This window comes from Danio rerio, chromosome 9, assembly GCF_052040795.2.
Source record: "Danio rerio strain M-AB ecotype USA chromosome 9, GRCz13ab, whole genome shotgun sequence".
NCBI lineage: Eukaryota > Metazoa > Chordata > Actinopteri > Cypriniformes > Danionidae > Danio > Danio rerio.
Genome location: NC_141029.1, coordinates 23,859,091 through 23,878,152, shown reverse-complemented (window position 1 = coordinate 23,878,152; position 19,062 = coordinate 23,859,091). Strand labels below are relative to the sequence as shown.

Genomic DNA, 19,062 nt, shown 5'->3' with positions numbered 1-19,062 from the left:
AATCATTTGGTAAATATTTAAACAAGAAAAACAAAATTAAAAGGGGGGCTAATAATTCTGACTTCAACTGTATCTATCTGCATCTATCTGTCAACATCTAAAAAACGTGTTTTGATGTTTCATGACCCTTTTAAAAATCTAATTAATTCACAATATTTAATTGAAACGTTTAATTTTAGTTGTGCTTTTTTGTAGCTCAGCAATTAAACAAACAAACAAACAAACAAAAGGTAATGGTAAATTAGAAATAACAATCTCTGTTTGAGGAATTCACCTGAATCTTCCCCATCATTTGTCCCCACCCTAGTTTAGGCATTTCTAGTTTAAAGTAATTTAAAAAATGGCTGAAAATGGAAAAAGAGACATGTAACACCATGTAGTGAAAGTGAAACCAAAATGTATGTTAATATGAGGGACAAACAAGCCAGTAGTAGAAATGCACTTCAGCAAACGCTTTGATGTCAGGGTCAGGGTAAGACTTTTGACCCCGTGTCTCAGAAAACAGGACTGCACAGTTGTTTAAACAAGGAGATGATTTAAAACTAGAACTCCTCATTGCCATCTGCTAATGAGCATGTTTGCTATTTAAATATAGGCCGAAGCACCCTGTAATTATTTCAGAAGGAGCTGAAATTCAGGAAAGGGTGGGCTGCAAGTTCTGAACATGTCATCCAGATGCTTTATCAAGTCTAATTGAAATTATGCAATAACACAACTTCATCGCCATCCCGGATGCACACACATGATCTCGAGTTTCCTTATATTAAAGCATTTCCTCACCCACCCACCAAAGCGTTTTAGCAGTTGCTCGAGGGAAATAGTTTGCCGTTTTAGTCACCTGTGTTTCATGGTAACCCTGTCTCCAAAATACTCCACCACCCTGAAGATTCCTCAAATACTCTGCTGAGAGACTCAAGTGGCGGTTTCTGGGTGTGAAAAGGGAGAGTGCGCTTGAGTTTGTGTGTTTGCGCACATGTAGGTATGTGTTTGGGTAAGAGAGTGAAAAGGGAGAGCAAGCATGTGTGTGTGTGTTTGTGTGACTGCCTTACATGTGCAGGGGAGGAGACTATAGTGGCCTCTGTCATGCTTTTGCTCCACCTCAAGGCCAAACTCCCGTTCTCACAGGTACTGTCACAGATCAGTCAGGGATGTCCTGCCTTCATTCTTTGCTTTTATGGTGTCACTTTTTATTTGCCACCTGCCCTCTTTCGTCTCCTCCCACTGCTTCAGCTCACTGGACTGAACTTTGGATGCAATGATTTCTGGACTGCCTGTGCCAAAGAATTCCTGTATGACTGCTGTCTAACTCACAAGGTGGACACATATTCTTTGTCTACAGGACAACATCAACCTCTTCCTAAAAGCCTGCGCTAAGCTTGGACTAAAAGAAGCACAGCTTTTCCACCCAGGAGACCTGCAAGACTTATCCACACGTGTGACTGTCAAGTAAGTTTTGGTTTTCACAACTTACAGTGTTCTGTAATATGCTTGACCATCTGCCAATGTGAAAATAGCTGTGGCTTAGCTATGAAAAATGCAACCAACCACTGTTTATGGCTCATTGGATGGTGATTTTGGCAGATCTTATTGTCCACGGGGCATATTCACAAATTTTAGTAAAGCAGGCTTGTATTACAGTACCAAACCAGTAATTTAAATTCAATTGAGCCAGTTCGCTGTGAAAATGGCTTTTGGAGTATGTTTATTTCTTTCTATTTACAAAATAAAATCATATTTAATTTATTGCGTCATTTTATTTATAAGGATGTGTGGTTTTTAGGGATTCTACTACTTCAAAGTAAATTCGAAATCTTTTTTTTAGTCAATGAAATTCACTTTTAATGGTTATTTTAAATATGTTGTGGTTGTTAACATACAGATAGCTAATAGATAAAGTAATTGATCATATGATCAATTATTACTCTAATTCTGCATGAATTTGTTTTGTTTATTAAAAAAACATGGAAATAGCCGTTTTGTCAAGTGAAAAAATGAAAGATGAGTCAATTAAGGCAGTAGACCTGCAGTGAATACATAATCTGATCTTAAAACAGCAGAATCGCCCTCATCGGTGATGTATAAACACTCACTATCGCTGAAACAGATGCTGACAAGTGGCCTGTGTGTGTTTGTCTGTGTGTAAATTTGAGATAAAAACAGATTAAAGACTTTCCGTGAGTGAATTCACCTCTCAGCAGGTGTTTGTGTTGTGTGCGTGTGCTGGACTGTTTTAGTTTCATTGGTTTGGATCAGCCCATACCTGTGAAAAAAACATGGTATGTTGATCAACCTGTTCAGTATTCTCACAGGTGTGTCTTTGGGAGACAGTGACGTTGTGAGATCTGTCAGCCCAGCTCTGACATGTTCATTGCTGCTTTGATATTTGCAAACAAAAGCAGAAGAATTACCAGGCTATTATATTTTCCAGGTCACGTAAGTGAACTAGAACATTCTTAAGTCACTGCAACAGTTCACAGAAAAATACAATTTTTTTCATCACTTTCCCTCATGTCAGTCCAACTGTGACTTGTTGACATATGAACACACAAAAGGATACATATTCAATGATGTGCTAGTTGTTTTTACAGTGAATAGGAATCAAACTTTTACACTTCACTAATATGCAAGCAAATGCACCATAACAATTGTTTGGACTTGTGTGCTATTTTACAAGTGTTCTGAACTCCTGCAATATACATGACTTGCAGATTTGTCATTCATTGACAATCTTTGCTATCAGAGAATTGATCACTGAGAACTGAAAAGGCTGAACTGGAGCAGTTCAGTATGTAAACAAATCATTCTGATTTGATTCAGAAGATTCGCTAAACTGATTGAATCATTTCTAAACTCTGAACAACTAGAGCGATTAGCTAATCCGATTAGCAAAACTATTCATATTTATGGCACCTTTAACATCCTTTTCATGTTAATGAAAGGCAAAATGTATGAATAGTTTTCTATTTTAAGCAGAGCCTTGAAAACATACATTTAACCTGTTCCTCACATAAACTTACCATATGACCTTACAAGTCATTAAATGTGGTACTTTTATGTAGGGCCAGACAGAATCTGCGGACATTTTTTTGATATTTCTGCAGAGAATTTTGTAAAAAAAATAAATAATAATAAAAATCTGTGAATTTATGCTGAATCATTTTGAGAGTATTTTAATTAGAAATTACTTTTTAAAAATATTTTTTATTACTTTTATTTGATGTTTACAATGCAAATGTAAAAAACTGGAAACAAAGCAAGTCTCTCTTTTAATATATCTACTAAACAAGGGAAAATGTTACTTTACAAACTATATTGTAGATAAATCATATGAACATTTTTATAATACTCAATATACTGAAATGTATTTAAAAACTGAATCAATGTAAGTTTACACACATTTACACAAGTAAATGAATAGACTCAACAATGGGCTAAAAATCGTCAGATTTCTGCTCGTGCAGATTCAGGGTGGACCTACTTTTATGTAATTTTTTACCTTGGCGGTCTTCATTTACTTTAATTATTCACAAAAATTACATATTTCAAACTATTTGACGTTAATATATCAAATATCAAATTTTATAAACAATGTAAATTTGGACAATCTTACATGCTGATGGTATTAAAAAAGTTTAAAAGTTAAGTTTTGTTTTCTTCATGATCGTGAAAATTTATGCATCTAGGGATGTCCCGATCAAGTTTTTTTGCCCTCGAGTCTGGGTCAGAGGCATTTGATTTTGAGTATCTACCGATACCAAAACCTGATCAAGTACTTCTGAAATACATAAAAAAGAATAAAGAAGAGCAAAAAAAAAAAAAAAAACAGATCCAGATGCAGTTTCTTATTTTTTATTTAATTCACCTTATTGTAACATTCAACAACTCTGTTAACAAACAGAGTACTTCTGTGAGGTAGCTTGAACAATCTAGTATTAAATAACATCAATTATTCACTTTTGGATTTTAGAGAAACAATAAATATGAAAAGAAATTATATAAAAACAAATAGCACCTCAACTTAAAACACCCGCAAGCAATCCCAAGTTTACATTTCTCACAGTTTCCTATGGCAATGTTGACATCATCAACTTTATAATACCTCAACACTGAAGACATACTCGCGCTTTCCGCTTCAAGCTGCTCTAGTGTTCTACTTTGCCAGCATTTAACCAATAGCATCTCTGCAACAAAGTGTCATGCCACACGTGTTGCTGTTTCTGTGTGAAGTCAAGAAAGAGGTCCAACTCTGTGCCACCGCATAACTCTATGTGTCAAAAAATAAATTAATAATAATAAATAATGAGAATATATGCATAAACAGTTAAAGTCAGAATTATTAGCCCTCTTTGAATTCTGTTTTCTTTTTAAAATATTTCCTAAATGTTGTTTAACAGAGCAAGGAAATTGTCACAGTATGTCTGATAATATTTTTTTCTATTGGAGAAAGTCTTATTTGTTTTATTTCAGCTAGAATAAAAGCAGTTTTTATTTTTTTATGATTTATTTTAAGTTCAAAATTATTAGCCCCTTTGAGCTAAATATTTTTTCGATAGTTTACAGAACAAACCATCGTTGTACAATAACTTGCCTAATTACCCTAACCTGCTTAGTTAACCTAATTAACCCAGTTAAGCCTTTAAATGTCACTTTAAGCTGTATAGAAGTGTCTTGAAAAATATCTAGTAAAATAATATTTACTGTCATCATAGCAAAGATAGAATAAATCAGTTGTTAGAAATGAGTTATTAAAACTATTATGTTTAGAAATGTGTTGAAAAAATCTTCTCTCCGTTAAACAGAAGTTAAGGGAAAAAATAAATAAGGGGTCTAATAATTCTGACTTCAACTGTGTATAAATATATATTTGAGTCCTGATTGGGAGGTAACATCCTATTCTGATTGGACCTAAAACAGCGTGATCTGGCCCGATTTCTGATCACGTGATCGGATCTGTACATTCCTAATACAGACGACTATTTTGTCAAAATAATTGCTGTTTACAGATATTTTGGAAGCTTCAGTCCTCATTCAGTTTAATTGGTAGTATAAAAACAATTTGAGGAAAATATATCAAGATTTTCAGTACGGTTTAAAAAAAAAAATTAAAATATGTTTATTGTATCAAAATAACTAAGTTTGGAACAATCAAAAAAGATCTGTGTGGTTGATTAATTCATTTAGTGGGCTGTTTGCATTTCCTGTGTCTTCTGATAGTCAATCCTTTTGTGAACTGCCTCATTTGACTAAGGTGTGTTCAGCTCTGGCTCAAACTAGTCCAGCACAAATTATTGCTGTGTGCCGGAGAACTGTGACATATCTGCATCACGTCACACACAAATTAGTAATGATTCAAATGGCTGAAATCATCCTTCCCATATTGATAAGACTGCTTTGAATATGGTGAAGGAAGGCTTGGTGTTTCTGCCTGGCCTGTCATTGTTGGCTCAGTAGAAGTGACAGTGCCATCAGACACAAACCTGTGGGCCGAGATTAAACAATGAAGCCTTGCTACATGACGGTTACCACACCACACCCTCGCTACCATAGAAACATACTGAGGCTCTGATTAAACAGGACTCATCCAGTCCCCATAGGCTATCATTATTATCACTTACCGCACTCGTATACGTCTGAGGGTGTGTGTTTATAGCCGAGTGTGAGGGTTTATCTGTGTCCACTGACAGGCATTTGTCGGAAGTGGTCCAGGGTTTCTAATTTTAGAATTGACAGGTCGCTTTTTGACACTAGATGAAGTGCAGCGGTGATAGGATTCTTGTTACTTTTTTTAGCTTGTTTTCTGCTTCGTCCTCATGGTGTAACTCTATATACTTTAGGAACATGTTGGTGTTTACATCCTGTACACAACAAGAATGCTATCATTGTAGCTTGTTTTCTGTTGTGGGTTTGTGTAAACCATATATTTTGCATGTGCTAACTGTATGCTGGTTGAAAACTAGATGATATTTGATCAGCGTTGTTCAACTCTGATATTTAGTAGGCCTTGTTTTTCAGCAGTCATTTCTTTTTTATAACTGCCACACTTTATTTTTGTGTTCTGAAGTAATATAGGCATTTTCCCGTTTCAGCTAATACAGATGGCAGTAAACTTTCTGAAGTGAGAGGGCATAGTTTGCATGCCATATTAAAGTTCTCAGATCTCTCACACAGATCTGTGGTTTATAGCCCTTGTGGAGTTTGATGGCAAATGTTCATAGTCACACAGAGGGCAACGTGAGGAGATATTGCAGGCTATTGCTGGCAGGCTTGAGATAAGCAGGGCCTGCATTCATTATTACTCATCAATCCATGAAAAGCAAGTGTCTCAGCGAGGGAAACAACTTCAGGTCATCTGTCCCTTGGGCAGTTCTTTCACCATGACAGCTGCTCAGTTGGATGGCCTGTTTATGTCTGCCAGTAAACATGATCAACATTATATTAAAACATTAAAAGTATAATTAAGAGTGAAATGTTTTCCCTATACATTAAAATGTGCCCTGTTATTACCATTTTTGTAATGACTTTTGTAATACGTTGGGCAATAAATTACACAAGACATCCACTAAAATACTGGTTTGAGTGGTTAAAGTTCCAGTTGACATTTCTATGTGGAGTTTGCATGTTCTCCCTGTGTTTGCATTGGTCTCATCCATGTGATCAGATTTCCCCCACAGTCCAAGAAATGTGGTATAGGTGAATTGGATGAACTAAATTGGCTATAATGTTTGAGTGTATGTTTCCCAGAGATGGGTTGCGACTGGAAGGGCATCCGCTGTGTAAAAACGTGCTGGATAAGTTGGCAGTTCATTCCACTGTGGCGACCCCGGATTAATAAAGGGACTAAGCCAACAAGAAAATGAATGAATGAATGAGTGTATGGGAATGAGAGAGTATATGGGTTTTTCCCAGCATGGTGCTGGGTTTTTGGCTGAAAGGGCATCTGTTGCGTAAAACATATGCTGGATAAGTTAGGTGACCCCTCATAAATCAGGGACTAAGCTGAAGGAATATGAATGAATGAATAAATTGGTCAGAATAAATACATTTTTATTAATTAATTCATTTATTCATTTTCTTTTCGGTTTAGTCCCTTTTTTTAATTTGGGGTCGCCACAGTGGGATGAACTGCCAACTTATCCAGCATGCTTTTACCCAGCAGATGCCCTTCCAGCCACAGTCCATCTCTGGGAAACATCCACACACACATCCACTCATACACTACGGACAATTTAGCCTACCCAATTCACCTGTACCGCATGTCTTTGGACTGTGGGGGAAACGGGAGCACCCGGAGGAAACCCACATGAACGCAGAGAGAACATGCAACTCCACACAGAAATGCCAACTGACCCAGCCGAGGCTCGAACCAGCGACCTTCTTGCTGTGAGGCGACAGCACTACCTACTGCGAAACTGCGTCATCTAATTTTTATAAATATTTTGAGTAAATAATTTGTTTGATTAAGACCAGGAACTGTTATTTTTTATGCTTTTTATTTTATTATGTTTTTAATTATTTACAATAATATTAATAAATGTTTTTTACTTGTGTTTTTTATTTTTGAAAAATAAAATAAATATATAACTGCATTTATATTATTACCAAATTTTTTGTTTGTTTTTGGTGTTTTAGTACAAGTTTACATTTTATTTTAATTTAAAGCTACATCTTTGAAGTTCATTTTACTCTAAATGACATTTCTGGACAGCGTTTTTAAAACCTTACCTTTTAAAATAAAATGTGATTGAGATGTACATGATCCCTGTTTTGTCCATGTACTTAGCATGCGTATTATTAATGTTTAAATGCAGGATGTATTAAATGCATTACCATCCAGCTTCTTCTCATAAATATATATTCTCATAAGCACATGACAAAAATTTATCATGGTATGGATTATGTATTGGTCTGTAGATGACCACTATATGACTAGCTGTGAATCATCTGTGACAGTTTCATTTCTTGTCATCGTAGATGGTGAAATCCTGCTAGCTGTGTGAACTTTGTTAGTGTTTTATTACTGTCTTTTCCAGTGAATATATTGCCATGTTAGTGATTACATAATGTTATTGATAAAGAATTTTATCTCTTTCTGCATTCCAGTAGTTCATAAAAGTGATTAAAATTGCTTTTTAATATTCTGCACAGTAAAGAAAAATAATAATTTGGGTCAGAGATGGAGGAACCCAACTGTTGGGTTAAATTTGTAATAAAAATAATAGCAAATAATTTAATAAGAATTAAAAAATAGGGCGGCTTGATAGCTCAGTAGTTAGCACTGTCACCTCACTGCAAGAAGGTTGCTGGTTTGAGTCCCGGGTGGCCCAGTTGGCATTTCTGTGTGGAGTTTGCATGTTTTCCCCTTGTTCATGAGTTTTCCTTCAGGTGCTCCAGTTTCCCACACAGTCCAAAGACATGCGCTATAGGTGAATTGAATAAACTAAATTGGCCAAAGTGTATGAGTGTGTGTGTGAATGAGTGTGTATGGATTTTTCCCAATATTAGGTTGCGGCTGGAATGGCCTCCGTTATGTAAAACATATGCTGGAATAGTTGGTAGTTTATTCTGCTGTGGAATAAAAGAATAAACTAAAATGAATGAGAAAATTAATAATTAAGAATAATTAAAAACTTTAACACAACAATTGGGTTTGTCCCAGCATTGTTTGTATTGTACAGTGGTCATAATGACGGACTATAGGTAATTCCATTTAAATATTAAAGATTGTAAAAAGTAACTGTGGTGCAGTAACAATATTGTTCTTGTTCATCATACTGTATATCTCATCATCTAATGCTCTAGCTGAACTGATTCACACATAAACATCTCTTTAAAAAGCGATTCTTTCAGTACATTCACATGCTTTGTATGAGATTGCCCTCCAGATATTTTGGTACAATATACAATTTACTGTAATAGCTCAATGTACCATAAAGGAAAAACACTGGAAACTTGTTGTTTTCTCACAGCTGCTTAAGTCAGTTCAGGTCAGTAAAAGAGTGTTGTTGCTACACTGTTGTATATCAAAAGTTTATAGAATCAAAGATTTACATTGTGACTTGTATAGTGTTTTCATTATAAAGGTTGTGAAAGAATGAATATGTCATTTGCTCAATGGCGTGTGGCACTGGATGGCATCAGTGGTAGATTGTGAATTGCTTAATTGTCCTAGCCATAAGCAGACAAACAAGAGCTGCGTTTGTGCGGTACTTGCTCATCACACCAAGATTATACGCTTACAATATTTACGTGTGGATTTTGGCTGGTGAATCAGATAAGAATGCATCAAGTCTTTGGGGAGACGTTAACTCAATGGAAGCCATTTCCTCCATTGAAATGTTTATGTTGTATGATGGAGCTGAAAGCGAAGAAGCCAAAACACAAAGAGCGATTGATGCAAGCTGACATGAGTAATTATTAGTGGCTTTCGTTTGTGAAACCAGGAACATTCTTTACCCGCTGAATGTCACTGAACAGGGCTGTGAGGTCTTAATGACCCAGCTATGCACACACACCCTTTAATGTTGGGCTTTATAAATGAGGGGTGTTGGTGTGTCATGAATCTGCCTGCCTGTTGTCACTGTGTCATTTAATTGTTTTCTCAAAAGGGATTGGCAGGTCTTCGCCAACCCTTTATGAACTTGATTTTTTATGTGAAAAATGGATGAAATATTTTTACAAAAATTAGAAGTATGTTGTGGATGTTGTGAGGCTAGGCATGTAGTTTAGATCAAGTGTAGGTAAGGCCTAAATATGTATACTATTTTTGGCAATGCCAAAGGCTGGTGACAAGCAGAACAAATTGTGTAAGCACAATGTGTAGACTGTATTTTTTATTTTATTTGTATTATTTTTATTTTTATTTTAGATATTTTTTGTTTTAATTTTTTTATATTTTGTTTAATTTTGTTTTGTTTTACTATTTTTTATTTTATATTACTTTATTTTATTATTTTGTTTTGTTTTGTTTTCTTTAATTATTTTTTATTATTGTTTTTATTTGTTTTCTCTTTATTTTATTTTTCATCTTTTATTTTATTATTTTATTTTATTATTTTAATTTACTTTATTTTATTATTTTGTTTTGTTTTATTTGATGTTTGTTTTTGTTTTATTATTTTTTTCTTTTATTCATTTATTATTTCATTTGATTATTTTATTTTATTTTATTTTATTATTTTGTTTTGTTTTATTTATTTTTATTTTATTTCATAAATATTTTTACTTTATTTTATTTTGTTTTATTTTATTTTATCATTCTTTTAATTATTCATTATTTTAAAAACAGAAATACAGCACTATTAAATAGATTTTAATCATTTAAATGTATTATTATTGTCATTGTGATTGTATATAACAGCAAACTTTTAAAAACTAGCATTTATTTTTATTTCTTTTAATCCATGAGCTTTTGTTTTGACAGATAGCCACATGCAAACTTTTTTATTTTTTTCTTGTAATGAGAATTCTTTCTCATTACAAACTTGAAAATCATGTATGCGACTCAAGTTTATGAACCAATCTAAAAACACATTCAAAATGAGCTGCTCAGGACAAAGATCGCATTGTATTGAATATATACCTGTATAACTCCAGTACAATTTTTTTGATTTTAATGTTAATGATAAACCTATGACCAACCCTGTTTCACTTTGGAGAATGTTAATTTAAGGTCTTGTGTGTAGGCGATATATATTTAATCTCGATTACAGACTTTTTTCCTCTACCACATCTTTATGAGCCTCTGTGGTTTGAACATTGTTTGGAGGGTTGCAGCACAATCTAATTCAGAACTTTCTATTGTGCTCTGCTTTGAAATGATCCAGTGCAATAATCACACATACACTAATTGTTTGGTTCAACACATCCTAAATGTCAGTGCAACTTTCCCACAGACCAGTACTGTTTTGTTTATGACAGTGACCTGCTAAGACTGTATCATCAGGCCCTAAAAATGTCTGAAAAACAGCTTTGGCGAATGTATCCTAGTTTCTGAGTTCATTTTGCATGAAAAATTAAGAATGCATTGGCTTGATGTCGCCTTTTGTGAGAGTATAACATCGAAAACATCATATCCTCACAAACAGTCATTAGCTCAAACAAGGTTTTTTTTTTTTGCCTTGGGAACAGACGGGTGATTACAGGCAATTTGACGCAGTCTTGTACTTGTTTAGACACATTAGTTCAAAGCATTTAAAGTCTGATGTGTGAATAGAGACCCCATTGAAAAGCATTTGTCTCTGATTATGTCTGACAGGGTTTTGAGTAGAAAAATGAGCTGTTGCTGTTGGAATGTTCCAGCCACAGTTCTTTCACTAAAGGACGAAGTATTAAAGTGTGCCAAGAGCGCCTGTTGAACACAAATGCACTTTTTTTATCACACTGTAACCCTGTGTTAACAATATAAATAGCCTGTTCACCAACCCAACCTATCAATATTTAATATTCGGGAATGTAAATGTAAGTTTTACAATAAATATTCTGGCCTCTTTTTGGTATGATTGCAACAACAACAACACAAAGTATTAGATATATCATGTTCACTTGTCTTGTGAAGTAATGTTAAAGCTTTTTGTGAGAAAGAATCCAAATGTAGTTGTAAATGTCTACCTTTATGATAGTTTTATTCTTTTATGGCATCTTTGCATCCTTCTTGATGTTTAAAATCTGTAGGTCACATTTGTTGTAGTTATGAAAGGGGTCTGATTTATTTTTCAAAGTGTATTTATTTTGTATTTCCCAGAAGACAAAACTTTACCGTAGACAGTTTTGAACTTTTCTTTGACAACAGAATGAATAAATGTTGGCAGAACTATAATTTTCCCATTGTTCAGATTTGTTTAGAAATGCTGGTTTTGCTGATTAAGCTTTCCTTTTCAAGATCAAATCTTTCTCCATATAAAACAACATGATCTTATGATCTCCCCCACACACACCTCAAAAAAAAAAAAAAAGGATTGGTGATAAATAAAGGCTCATATTCATGTGAGAGAACATCTGATCCCACGAAACCAAAATAATTCTTTGTGGCTCCCAAAATAAAAGTTCCCTTCCATCTATTTTTTCACCCCAACAAAGAATCCTTTGGCTTTTTCAGGGCTCATAAATTATCATTAGGTAACAAGCGTTTCAGGCTGAATGTTCTTGACACTTTTTTCCAGCAGCTTTGTAAATGTGGACTTTGTTCTGATGGCAGACACAGTCTTCTTTTCCTCTTACGACTTTTATTGGAGCAATAAATTGTTGTTATCGGGAGCAGTGAACGCCTTTATTCAGCGAGATGAACATGTCATACAGGTTCACCGGCTTTAAAAACACACATCATAGAATCACTCTTCTTGTCATAAATCTTACAACAGGACTGTCACAGCCAAAAATGTATTTGTATTCACTCTGGAGAGTATTGTTAGTGCTGGAAAAAGGTGCTCTATAGATGTCAGTAGGGACTGAAAGGATGGTACAGTATGTACAGCGCAGGTGCTGTCAGTCACTTTAGTGTCATTAAATGCTCCCAATACTGCAGGCCAGGCATGTGCTACTGTACTACTGATTTATCTATAACCACATAAAACATGGAACATATGAAGAGGAGCTCATAACTGTGGTTGCAATCCAACATGACTTGAGGAATTCAGTCAGTCTTTAACCTATGATAATAAATACCCCAATAACGCAATCTCACTGCAGGTTGTAACATTTTGATTAATTGGCTAGTTTGTGTACATTTGTACAATCTCATTTATGTCAAATGATGGTTGGGTTTAGAATGGATTTCGGAGGCATGCCTCCTTTTACAACAAATAAACTTCATATGAATTAGCCGCATCTCTGACAATACATAAAACAGCAGGGGTGCCCAAACTTGAAGGGTCAAAACTTAATTGAGGTTAGTGGGCTGAAAGTAAATATAGTTACTACAGGTTTCCAAATTTATTTAGTAATGTTTAAAAGAAATCGAAAACATTGCTTTATATTCACTAATACAGTATACATTAAATAATGAATTTATTAACTAACCCTAACTTATTTACCTAACCCTAACTGACCATCCTACACTATAAAAAAACTGGGTTCCATGAATTGCTTCATTAAAGTAACTTAATTGTTCTTACAAATTTAAATGGAGCATAAAAGTATTAGGTTGTTCCAAAAACATTCAAGAAGTTTGTTGATTCAGCTCATTTTAAATTAGTTTGAACAAGCAGTAAAAAAATATTTTTTGAGTGTAATTTTCAAACTATGTAATTAAACTCTTGTATGTTGAAGTAAGTAATCCAAAGTTAGCCAGATGGTCTACTATTTCTAACAGACATTTAAAGAGCAAAACAATTATAATGACTATTATACTGCATTTAACAGCATTGAGGCCATTTATTAAAATACATTATATCAAACACAAGATGATTTCTCTAAACATATTCCTTAACTAAATATAATGATGGCATACATGTTAACTCTCATAAAGGGTCCCTTATTGAGGAAACGGTGCAGGTATTATATAATCTCTTTGGTCAAAACAACAGAGAAGGAAATACCTTACTTTGTTGCACACAGCAGCAGGATGTCAGGGATCTTAAGTTCAAGATGCCATTGACATTTTACATAGAGGATTGTGGTATTTTTATTGTGACCCTGTATAGTCTCAACCTTTGGTGACAATGCTCATAAATAACCAATCAAGAACAAAGTGGTGCCATATGAGTAGAACATACAGTACAGTACACAGAGCATTAAATGCATATACATCTTCAGCATTTGCATTGTTTCTTGCATTTCTAAAATAAAAAATGTGGTCTATTTAAAAACAGGGTTGTTTTTCTGTTGTTCATCAGGTCTTTATATCATGTTTGTCAGTGCATGTTTTCAGTGTGTGTTCTTTTGTATAGAGCCACTGGGAGCTGGCCTGATAGGATTGTGCTTTCACCTTCTAGCTCATTCACCAGTGCACACAGAGACCCGAAACATGCCCACTGTTCTTTTATTGTACTTTTCCCAGGCTGTGAGCGATTAACCAAAACACCTCTTCTCCCCTACAGGCACCAGGAGAGCAGCAGGAGGCTCAAAAATGTAAGTGGCAATGCTGATGTTAAATCATGTTTATGCCCTAATTTGCTCATTTGCAATATTCTGTGAGGCTTAGGAGTCTTGCTTTTTTCCTGTGGCGTCTAATAAAATGCTCATTTTACAGCTTCCACATTGTGGTTTGTGGTTGTCTGCCTATCTCTTAAAGTAGCACTGTGGCATTATATCAGAGAAGCATTTTAAGAGGCCTCTTCTAAATCTCAATTATAGCTCTAGAAAGCAAATGCAGGGGCCAAAAGATTGTCTGGATACATGAGTGTCTGGAGCGAATGTCTAAATAAAATATTGGTGGATTTGAGAGAAACAAACCCACAATATAAATACATCAAGCATTTAATCAGATTGTTTTTTAAAAGTAATCTTTTGAGGCATTATTGCAATTTGAAGTAAAAAAAATTGTTTGCTCTGTTTTTATATTTTACTATAGTTTCTCATTTTAATGTGTTCATGTTATGGCAAAGTTTCATTTTTAGATGCCATTACTCTTGCATGCCCTTTTTCTTAACTTTAATATGCTGATTTTGGTTTTTTTATCTAGTTCATTGTGTGTTGCAGCTTGCAATCAGCCTTTAATTTTATCATTAAACAGTATATTTGTTGCAACATATGTACTAATAGTATACTAATGTGTTGCTTTGTATCTTAGGTTCTAATCACCATATATTGGTTGGGCAGAAAGGCACATGCTGATCCATTTTATAATGGACCTTACCTAAAACTGAAGGCTTTCGAGGGATTACTTGGCACCACACTATATAAGGTAAGATATAATACTGACATTGTGTGCTATTTGCCTCTAGTATTTACTCTCAGAACTTATATTGTTTGTTTGAATACCACTGATTCTTTTAGAGTAGCTTGCCATGTAAATCTTTTTTTACATCCTCTCTGGTATTTAAGATATCTTGCTAGGAATGCAGTATGCTGGGCTCATAGCTACTAAATACACTTCATAAAGGGCTGTTCTGTCTGTTTTCAAGTGCAAACAACAATCTTAGATTGAAATACATTTATTTAAAAGGCAGAATTGATTACACTGTAAAAAAAAAACCTGGTGCCCTTAATTTGACCTTAACTTTATGAGTCCCTTAAACTTATATTATTTTAAACTGGCTTAAAGATGATGGCATAACTTATAAAATTAAGTTAGAACAAGATTAATTTAGATTAAGATTAAGATTAACTTGAATCTGTTAAAATGACCTAAAACATATGCTGTGAGGACTATTTGATCATATTATTTTTACAGTGTAGGATATCTAGTCAAACAAAAAAGTAAACATGAGTTACTTTATGCTGGTTGTTTTCTTTAATGTAGATCCATTTTTTTTTTAAATAAAACTTAATATCTTAAGTAACTTAAATGAGAAATGTTTTGACCACTTGACATGTGGATCATTAATGTGATTATTTCATATATATGTATATTATATATACATATATTATGCATGTATATTATATATAATTATATTATTTCCCAATATTGTGATTATTTGCAATATAAAGACTTAATTATAGTAAAATGTTTACATGACACAGGTAGCCCTCTTCAGTTTGTATGCAGTGTTCATTATTTTGATTACTAGAAGTTTGGTTACCTTTAACTGACATAATTCTTGTATGTATCTTGTTAGCATTGGAAGGCTACACTTAAAAAAAAAAATCTGTAATTTTATTTCCGTTTATTTCCGGCACCCCAGCTGCCGGAAATAAACGGAAATAAAATTACAGATTTTTTTGAGAACTGTAAAATAACGGCCGTTAAATTACAGAACTTTACTGTAAAATAACAGAGGTTATATTACAGAATTTTACCAGAAATGTTAATTTAAGGAAATTTCTGTAATTTAATGTCTGTTATTGTACAATTACAAGACTGGCCCTACTATCATGACTAACAATTGAAGAAACAGACGATTCTTATGAGTAAGCCCGTGTTTGTGCACTGATCAAGTCTGTGTGCTGTGTTTGTTGTTTGTGTTGTTCCCTTGTGCCTGCTGTGTGTGTCGGCCCATCTCCCTCACACTCACACCCTTGTGCTCGACAGGCTCTAGAGGATTGCACATCACTGCGGGCCAGTGTGCCAAACCGCTCTTATCCAGATAGCTGGTACTCAGAGAGAGAAGAGCTCTTCCCGCTGCGGGCCGGACACAGGAGAGAAGACTCTCTAGACAGCCTCAATTCGCTGGGCTCCAGGACCTATAGCACATCCTCAGACGCCACACTCAAAGGCAGCAGCGAGGGTAAGACTCTTCAGTCTCTCTTGTGTGTTCTAGCTTGACTTTTTGAGATAAGTTGATGAATTAAAGCTGGAGCTGGATGCTTTATTTTGTGTCATTTTACACAAAAAAAGTCAAAAAGAAAGAATAATGTGCAGTTCAGTTTTTGTATGGGTGACATGGTGACTCAGTGGTTAGCACTGTCGCCTCACAACAAGAAGGTTGCTGGTTCAAGTCCCGGCTGGGTCAGTTGGCATTTCTGTGTGGAGATTACATGCTCTCCTCATGTTCATGTGGGCTTCCTCTGGGTGCTCTGATTTCCCTGTCCAAAGACTTGCGCTATAGGTGAATTGAATAAACTAAATAGGCCATAGTTTATTTCTATGAAAGAGCATGTATGGATGTTTTCCAGTACTGGGTTGCAGCTGCAAGGACATTGGCTGCGTAAAACATATGCCAGAATAGTTGGCGATTCATTCTGCTGTGGTGACCCCTGATGAATAACAGGACTTAGCCGAAGAAAACTGAATGACTGAATAATTAATTTTAAGTAATGGTTAATGTACATCTAATACACATCATCTGTGTTGGGCTGCTGATTACTGTTTAGACTTTATTCAACGAAAACAACCAACCATATCTACATTATCCTGCTTATTACACACAGCTGCTTGCAACAGAAGTAAACAATTAGACAAAAAACATTTATCTGAGTTGAAATAATTTAATAATTTAACTCTTAAAATTAAACATAAAACCCTCACTCACTTGCATATTGCATATATATTGCATATTAAGATAATGATAATGCCCAACAAAGCTGTGACTGATATACATATATATAAATATGTAAGATGATTCATAGTACCCGGATGAGCCTGTGATATTGTTTATATTGTATATTTTGGCAGATGTTATCTGGGAATAACATACCTTGGAATCTAATCAGAAACCAATCAGAATCAAGTAGAGAGCTGAGAGCAGAGAGCTCCAGAGAGCTGTGTAATGTAAATAAGTAAATTAATTAATTAATTAATAACACTTTAGCTTATTTATTAAAACCTATTAATTAAAAAGGAGTTATCATGAAAATTTGACTTTAGTCCCAGCTACATGTTCCTACCCAGAAAATGTGAAAATGGACACTCTTTTTCTGCAATATGTAGAAACACAAGCCACTCAGATTTCACTCACCTAGTGATGTTGAAAGGAACATTTTTCCACTGCTTATTCTGTACGCTCATGGTCATGGTTATTTGCTGCATGAGAGTTGCTTCTTTTGTTGTTTCTGGAGTGTCAGAATAACATGTTTAAGCTCCACCCTCTTCTGGACAGCAACAGCTCATTTTCTTCCAATAGGAATATTTTTGCTCACATCCACATAGGGGAGATTTTGGGGAGCTGTAATCAATGATCTGTTTGGTATTTTAAGTTAAAACTTCACAGACATGTTCTGGGGACACTGACTTTTTATTTTACATTTTAAGAAAACTGGCATGTCCCCTTTAACTTTTGCCTGTCAAATCTAAAGCCTGGTGCCCTCTAGTGGATCCATTAAGCTTTTGTCATGAGCTCTATTTTGCTATTTGATCGTCAGCAGAGGATGTTTTAATGGAAAGTGCAAACCACCATCGCTCATAGACTTCTACATGGTTGCATTTCAGTGACATTAGCATCTTTCTACTCAATCATAGTCCCAGGGGCTCAATTGCAGCTCACGCGAAAGGTGCTGATGTAATTATCTACTCATATAATTAGTGCTCTGGACTGTCTACGTTCACCCCAGTGAGACATTTTTTCGTTTTCCCCACTGACTCGCCAATGAGTCACTTGCTTCCCACTGACATGTTTACTACTGAGAAATATGTGTATGTGTGAACTTTGGGGGAACAGTACAAATATTAGGACAATTAAGACATTTCAGAATATTGCTGAATGAGAGGTTTCAGTATATTTTTAAATCTTGAAATAGCATTTCAGTTTTCCAGTTTTCAATGTAAAATGCTACAAATCATGTAATTTTAATGTGCTGATTCTTTCTTGGAGCTTAGGAGACACTATTTTTATCACAGTTTACAAATTGTAATGATGCTTCATATTTTGGAGGACACGTGAATAAAATAATGCATTAACCCCAAACTTTTGAGCCGCAGTGTTTACTGAATTAATGATCATTTCAAGAGTTCACACTTAGATATTGCTTAATTGTATTAGCTAGTTTGGCATGCTGTCCCAGGAGAGAACCCTGAGCTTAAAGATAATTAAACCTAGGAGCCTTAAAAAGCATGTAAGGGGGTACAAGATAAGGTAGTTTTCGAGAGCTCGCCCTGGTAAAAGAGAAAAGGGGGAAGATTGGGTGTATGAGGGGTTTCTTCAGAAAACGAAAAAAGTAATAAAATGTGTTACTTATTTACTTTTTATGGAAAGTAGTGCATTATATTACCTTTGAGTTACTTTTACACTTCTTTTCCTTACCTGGCTGTGGTTTGATCTCTTACAGAAATTGCAGCCACCTATATAACCTACCTACACCTAACTACATCCATTTTCCTTTAAAAAAATGTAGAATAAAATTATATTTTAAGAATTTTCTGAGCCTTAAGCTATGCAGTACATGCTGTAAATACTGTACAGATTAATGAAAGCATGTAATGTTTGCTACTTTTGTACATGTTGTGTTATTAGTTATGTAAATTCACTGTCTATTGAGATAAAAATTGCAATAAAAAGTACTAACATGAAATAATTTACACTAAGGCAAAAA

The 19,062-nt window shown here is 34.7% G+C and overlaps 1 protein-coding gene and 1 long non-coding RNA gene across 51 annotated transcripts in view; both read left to right on the top strand.

Annotated features, from left to right (window-relative positions):
* LOC147842349 (uncharacterized) overlaps positions 1–19,062 on the top strand; it is a 736,864-nt gene that overhangs the window by 524,612 nt on the left and 193,190 nt on the right. The gene's annotated exons all lie outside the window — the stretch shown is intronic.
* lmo7a (LIM domain 7a) overlaps positions 1–19,062 on the top strand; it is a 78,633-nt gene that overhangs the window by 15,542 nt on the left and 44,029 nt on the right. For 40 of the 50 annotated variants that reach the window (XM_087266480.1, XM_087266479.1, XM_087266481.1 and 37 more), the window contains 4 exon segments: positions 1,340–1,446; positions 14,034–14,064; positions 14,726–14,839; positions 16,127–16,322. In XM_087266480.1, coding sequence (XP_087122606.1) covers positions 1,340–1,446; positions 14,034–14,064; positions 14,726–14,839; positions 16,127–16,322 — 448 coding nt within the window. 50 annotated transcript variants of the gene reach the window in all.